Source organism: Perissodus microlepis, chromosome 12 (genome assembly GCF_051167445.1).
Source record: "Perissodus microlepis isolate ML-2025 ecotype Zambia chromosome 12, ASM5116744v1, whole genome shotgun sequence".
Classification (NCBI taxonomy): domain Eukaryota; kingdom Metazoa; phylum Chordata; class Actinopteri; order Cichliformes; family Cichlidae; genus Perissodus; species Perissodus microlepis.
The window spans coordinates 23749319-23756476 of record NC_140472.1 but is presented as its reverse complement, the minus strand read 5'-3'; the positions used below and the strand labels follow the sequence as shown (position 1 = coordinate 23756476).

General features: G+C 42.7%; 1 protein-coding gene across 1 annotated transcript; it reads right to left on the bottom strand.

Moving 5' to 3' along the window:
- Positions 1–1847: 1847 nt before the first annotated feature.
- gadd45ga (growth arrest and DNA-damage-inducible, gamma a) lies at positions 1848–3492 on the bottom strand. Its single transcript, XM_084947161.1, has 4 exons — positions 3340–3492; positions 3119–3220; positions 2787–2997; positions 1848–2640 (listed from the first exon to the last, which is right to left on the bottom strand). Exons 1-4 carry the CDS (start codon positions 3390–3392, stop codon positions 2527–2529), a joined length of 480 nt encoding a protein of 159 aa, XP_084803287.1. The 5' UTR covers positions 3393–3492; the 3' UTR covers positions 1848–2526.
- Positions 3493–7158: the final 3666 nt, after the last annotated feature.

Here is a 7158-nt window from a genome sequence, read left to right as displayed (position 1 = left end):
GAGTTGAAGCCCAAGGAATTAGGCCTATATTATGCATAATATAGGCATGTTTATTTATATAGGCCTGAGATGGGCATACTTGCATGTTTTAGAAAGCACAAAGAAAAATCAGATCTATACCAACTTCTATCTAAACTAGGTCAAGGATTTAGTCAACAATACTCTAAGTGCTTAATTGTGACTGCCATACGAATACAACACTTTGTTTACTCAGGCCAACATTTATATTCTTGATAAAATAGGTCTTATCTGGGGCATTAAATATTGCTTTTTGCAAAAACAGGTCAAGATTAGACACAACTGTGTCTGCTGTTGCTGCGGCTTTTTTTTTTTTATTGCAGAAAACAAAGAGGGCTCCACGAAGAACACTGACCTGTTTGGACAAAAAGCCTCAAATCTTTTGGAGGCTTTTGGAAAGGTGTGCAAAATAAAGAAAAAAAATGAATTATTTTTTCAGGCCTCTGTGATTATTTTATAAATTTTTTACATGTTTCCTTGTCTGACCTGTGACTTGGCTGGGACTTTTATAGGTAGGGACAATCATTTCTCACTCAGATATGGTTAGGTTTCATGTTTAATCACAGAATCCAATGCACACCAACCACAGACAACAAGTGATCACCAACCACATTAGTCTTCATATTGTTGTCCCACAAGCCTGTTAAGTCCCAATCTACAGTTTTGACAGCACATGCAATAAAATGACTAGTTTTTATCATTTAGCATTTATGGTAATTTCTCCCAAGTCTCCCATATGCCTACTAGTGCAGATATTAAAGCCCATGGAAAGTCCCCCAGATACAAGCCTGCATTCTTTTTTCTTCTTTAATTCTGACTGAGTGAACCTTCCTCTGTTCTGAGAACACTGAGCAATCACCTGACATCTGTCTAACACAGCATCCTTTGGTTGTGTGTGCATGTGTGCTATGCATGATCTTGAGCACAACTTTGTGCAAGAGTGTGCACATGCAGTAGCCTGTTTTGCTTCATGCTTTGTGTGCACCTGTGTGCTCATGCGAGTACACATGCAGAGAATGACCAGCGGTTGGCTGGCGACTGAGTTGCTGCCAAGAAAATCGAAATGAGTTCCTCTGAAGTCTGGTTTCTCTTTGATGTGGGCTACCTTTTACTGTCAGCTTGAGCTCTGAGCTGACCGCAGCACTCACACACTTCCCCATACCTGCCGTTGTTGATCTGCTGACCCTCATTCAGCTGCAGCTCTCATCTTGGTATAATTTTCAATGTGCATGTGGCTGTGTGTGCACGTGGCTGCAGGAATAGGAAGACCTTCCCTAGATTTGTTACTGTGTATTATGCATAAGTTCTACGTTGTTGAAAATTGACTTTTTTAAAATCAAAATCAAGCATGAGAAGAGTGATGTTAAATTAATTTGTAACAAATTTGTTTGAATGTACAAAACTACAACTAACTCCACTGTCTACTGACCTATTAGTTAGCCACACACGCACACACAGGCTTCAGTTCCAGCCTAAGTAATTGTGCACTGTGCTATAAGGCAGCTAGTCTATCAGCAGTAAAAGGTCAGTGCCTGCAAAAAACCCACATCTCAATCATCATTACATTATAACTTTTAGCTTCCCTTTTCTTCATTTACTCTCTCTCTCTCTCTCAGCCACCTAATCATTTGATCTTTACTTTCCTTCCACCCACATTGTGCGATTAGCTTCTTGTGAAGCAGAGTTGTAACCAGTAGCACCACACTTTCCTGATACCTCTGCATCACTGCAGTCTGCCATGACGCCCCACATTATGTGGCACCCTAGGTGTTAGTTAATGTCTGTGTAGCTAAATGTAAAGGAGAAAATGAGATTTCTGAGAAGATGAGTTTGATTCCAAATGTTTATTCACAAAGCATTTCAAGTCAGTACAACACAAATCAATACTGCATTGCTCTGTCTGCATATGTGAAAGAAAACTGAATAGTCCATTAAAAAAGTGTCAGCTTTACATCAGGATTTGCAAGCAGTTTCTGCTTATTCCAAGAACTTCCTGACAGCTGCACTCATAAAGAAAAGTCCTTTGTTTAGACACTTTCAGACACCTTCTTCTGGATCTGCACCTGACTTGTTCCCCTCTGACAAGTCCAGTCCACTTTCTTAAGTCCATCTCTTGCACAGTATCGCTCTCCGTGACCTTCTCTGCTTAGTCCCGCCAGTGTCTGTTAAAGGGCAGTCACTGGGTTACCATTTGCCATCTTTAATGTACTATGCAGTACAGTCCAGCTCCATTCTCAGTGTCCATCAGGCGTTCTGTCCACTCCACATACACCTGAACAAGTTCACACATGAGGTCTGAACCCTTGCACAGGGTAATCCAGAACCAACGGGCTCACCCAGGATGCACTGGAAGAGTGTGCTCTTGCAGAAGGGGGGAGTTACAGCCACAGCCTCTTAATCCAGACATGTGAGGCAGAAAGGCATGAGGCCCCCAGCTGAAGCTCAGCTCCTTGACTTTCTTTTCATCATCATCATAATCATGTGAAGCAACTTCAGGGGGGTGTCACTTCAGCGCTCTGGGAGTGTGATAGTGGGAACCCAGTCATACACACTGCGCCTTTCCTCACAGAATACACTCAGCTTGTCCAGAGCAGGGTCTTTCCATGGGTTTGCACTAGGGCTCTGTAATTGTTAAAAAAAAAAAAAAGAGGGAGATATTTAGAGTCACAAAAGTGGCAACACCTACAAGACATACAAAGAAAGTCAGACACTGTAGTGATGCATGTGTGATTCACTGGCTACCAGCTCCTAACTGAGTGGGAACGTACCGTGACAAGAATGCAGTGTGCGTCCTTGGGCTCGCCGGTTTCATCTGCACCCACGAGGTCGGCCAGGCGGTCGATATCATTGACACGGACCACGTTGATGTCGTTGTCAAAGCAGAAAGCCTGGATGAGAGTGAAGTGGATCTGAAGAGCAATGTCACACTCGTATTCCTCATCGGTGGCGAGAATGCAGAACGCCACGCTGTCTGGGTCACTGTAGGAAAGACAAGAAATGTGATTAGCGCATATCCTGCTGTGCGTGTGCTCGACTTTTTTTCTTTTCTGTTTTTTAAAGGGCAAATGTAACTGAAAGTGGCACGAAATGCAATACTTACACATTCATGACTTTGGCAGATTCGTAAACTCCAACTGTCAGGTAGTCCTGCTTCTTAGCAGCGATCAGCAGCTCCTCCAGGGCTGCGCCTGCACTTTGCACCCTTAACAAAGAAAAATACATCATCAGCACACTGATCACATTACCCTCCCCAAAAATAACAGCTACAACGCTTCAATCCAGGAGCTTAAATAACGTTGTATCGATGAGTAAAATATTCACCTATCAGCGTTTTCCATTGTGTTCTCTTGTCCGTGAATCTCTTCCAGAGTCATAGTTATAATCCAAGCGCGATCGGGATGTTGCAGTGTTAAGAAAAGGCTGTGTAGTTGTCAGTGTAGTCTCTTGCGTTATTCTGAGTTCGGAACAGTCTGTGGGTGGCTTTATACCGCACTTGGCGTCGTTTCTCGGCAAGGGGCGGTCTTTCCGATCCTGTCTCCAACCATTGGCTCAGAGGAGCTTTGGTGAGGAAAGCAAAAAAAAAGTCCCCGAGCAGTCGAACTGATCTTGTTGACAACCCCACGTGGGGCAAGATTACAACCTTTCAAGAAATCCCCCCCACCCACTCCCGATTTCTCCTTTTCTTGTCAACATCCAGCATCACCACTAAGGGCAAAAACTACAAGTGATGTTTACGATGAACTTTCACAGTCATTGCAAACAACACGGTGATATGAAGTTTTTTTTTTGTTTTGTTTTGAACCACTGTGGCTTCAGTTTGCCCCTGGACACGCTGACATGTTTATGATATTTAGAAAACATATAAGTCACACCGCAGACATTCTAAGAGATTCTCTTTTATTTATTATTATTATCATAGTTTGCAGAGGCGTTATTTACCATTTCATAGCAACATCCCCGGTTTTTGGAATTATGTAACTATTACGCCTCGTGTTTTTCCACAGTGGGCATAGAAGAATTCAGACTATCCTACAGGTGACAACAGAACTGAGTGTGCGGATTAGCCGAGGGAAAATTGGCGGATCTTTTTTCTGTGGGTGAGCCGCATTAAAACAGTAGCGACGATTAATTTGATGTGTGATAAACTCTGGAACAATCCTTTAGCGGAGTAGCGGATTTCCCCAGTCTGGAGAGTCACTGGGGAGATATTTATATATATCATCTATCCGAACTTTCCTTGTGCAGCTTTCCGGCCGGTTCCTGGTGCACCTGCTTGGCGCGTCATACCCTACTAACCTGTTACTCAACGTGCTCATGTGTTTACAGTCTGCCCAGCAGTTACCGAAATGTCCCCGGAAGGAAAATCTGCAAGCCTGTCCTGACCCGAATAGGACCAGAATTCTTGGTGGCGATGTGTTTTGTGGGACTGACCAACCAGCTTATGGCCACACGCCAGTTTTTGTTCGCCTATTGAAAAAGCAAAGGCTTAAACAGTTTGTCTGGGGCGCGTGGCATTTCTGCACAGAGGTAAAGTACAGCTCCGCCACACAATATCACTACATCCCTCCACCTGTCTCCGGACTTTCCATAGCGCTGGGGGGTGTGGATCAGTATGTGTGTGCGTCCTGCGTGTTTTATTACCCAGATCTATTCAGTGCCCTGCGGCAGATGCCCGACAGATGCGCACGGGCCCTTCCCAAAAAAAGCGCCACGCGTCGCAGCCAGACGCCTTTTCTGGTCAGTTTATCTTATCGGTGGGATAAGCACGTGTTTACATTCATCATCAGTCCCTTTTTTCCGACAGATGTTGCGACCACAGCGAGGCCGTGCATGTAACTGGGTTGTTGTCTGAACTTGTCCATGTGTGAGCAGTTAATGAGCACTGAATGTGAATGAATTACCAAAAACCTCACAACTTCACAACTTCTCCTATCTATCTAAGAGGTCTAATATCTTCTTAACAAGTGAGACGTGCCCACAAATGGGCCTAATTACAGGAATAACGCGCTCTGTTAAAGGTTGTTTTCGTGATCTGTTTCATGTTAAATGGTGAGTCAAATAATAAGCTAAGCTGACATTTGTTTGGACGCAAAAAAGATGCCTACATGATAACGGATTGACCTTTAACCTAATCTAGCCTACACAGTCAACTGATGAAAACAAACTTGGCCCGCAGCAAACAGAGGGCTTTGTGTCACAAATCCTGATTTACACCTCCACCTGCTGGCGTGTCCTTTAAACAACTTGTCTCAACATGTTGAATAAGCCACATGACTCATGATTCCAGCCTTACAATGGTGAGTCACCAACCAGTCTCTGTGCTGTTACCCTCCACACAGCTGAGGTCAGACAAATACTGTTTTCCAGTCATGGAGCAGGAATAGCAAGGGGATACAAAAACAAGAGATTTGCAAGTGAAAAAAAAAGAAAGAAATAATAAAAGGTACATTTACATAATATAAAGTTAGAACAGGATTACCCATGCATAAATTCACATTTTACTCACATATAAATCAATAAAGTGGTCTGTTAAGACAAACAATAAACAGGTCACAAGATTTGGATAAGGTTATACAATAGGGGGAATTCCAGAGTGCCTGTGAAAACCCCACTGGAGAATACATTAGAAATATCTCTCATGTGATCTCGAGGAAAACACCTGACTATGTTAAAAGGTGTGGCAAACAATTCCAGTGAGAGTTTATACCTGTGAGATTGTAAGTCCTCGTTTCTCTGCCAATGTGGCTACAAAATTGCACAGCACACCTGCAGAAAAGTTGGATAGGTAGAAAAGTGAGTGGAGAATATTAAATTCAATTCAATTCAATTCAATTCAATTCAATTTTATTTATATAGCGCCAAATCACAACAAAAGTCGCCTCAAGGCGCTTCATAGATACAGAGAAAAACCCAACAATCATATGACCCCCTATGAGCAAGCACTTTGGCGACAGTGGGAAGGAAAAACTCCCTTTTAACAGGAAGAAACCTCCGGCAGAACCAGGCTCAGGGAGGGGCGGCCATCTGCTGCGACCGGTTGGGGTGAGAGAAGGAAGACAGGATAAAAGACATGCTGTGGAAGAGAGACAGAGGTTAATAACAGATATGATTCAATGCAGAGAGGTCTATTAATACATAGTGAGTGAGAAAGGTGACTGGAAAGGAAAAACTCAATGCATCATGGGAAATAAATCCATCTCCTGTAAGTGGGTTGAATAGAATTGGTAGCAGGCTATTTTTCACAACCCTTGTTTACGTCTTAGTCTTACTAACAGGACATTAAAAAAATCGTCTGGTGCTTACCAGTTTCTAAAAATATTTAAATCCTTCCTCAGACAAACAACACGTCTTATTACGCTGTTTAATTGTGTGTGTGTGTGTGTGAAAAATCTACATACACCGTATGATTCAGTATTTTTAGTTGCAATAACTTTACGTAACTGTTTTCTGTACGACTTTATCAGCCTCTGACATCAATGTGGTCGAATTTAAGCCCAATCTTCTTCACAAACATTGCTTCAGTTTGTTGAGATTTGCAGGCATTTTTTGCGCTTTAGGTTCCCACCACGTCATTGTAGTTGGATCTGGACTGCAACACCTTTATCCTTTTTTCTTTTTCAGCCATTCTTTTGTAGATTTGCTGTTGTGCTTGGGACCATTATTCTTTTGCATGACCCAGTTTCATCCAAGCTATAGCTGTCAGTCAGGTGGCCTCAGATTTGTCTCTATTCTTCAGTATACAAAAGAGTTCACGGCCAACTCAGTGACTTAAAGGTGACTGGTTCTGTGGTTGTATCGAAATCATTACCCCTGGCTGACCTGCCATGTTGTTTCTTAGAGAAGAGGCTTTTAGCAGAGGCAGCAGAAGTTGCGCTTTTAAGATCATTGCTTTTGGTTTTCTTCTTTGATATTGTGTTAAAACACACCTGGATGACCTCAAGTGGTCACACTTGCTCGTGATCAGTCAATCAACTGCATGCAATTAGCAGCACTTGGCTGCTACCTACCCTCCTATTTCCCATAGTTACCTTTTCATCCATTTTCTGCATTTTTGATGTCCCGAGACATAAATCCTTAGACTTCAGAAAGTATACTTTCTTTTTCACATCTGCATCTCTGCATCAACGACATGGATGATGA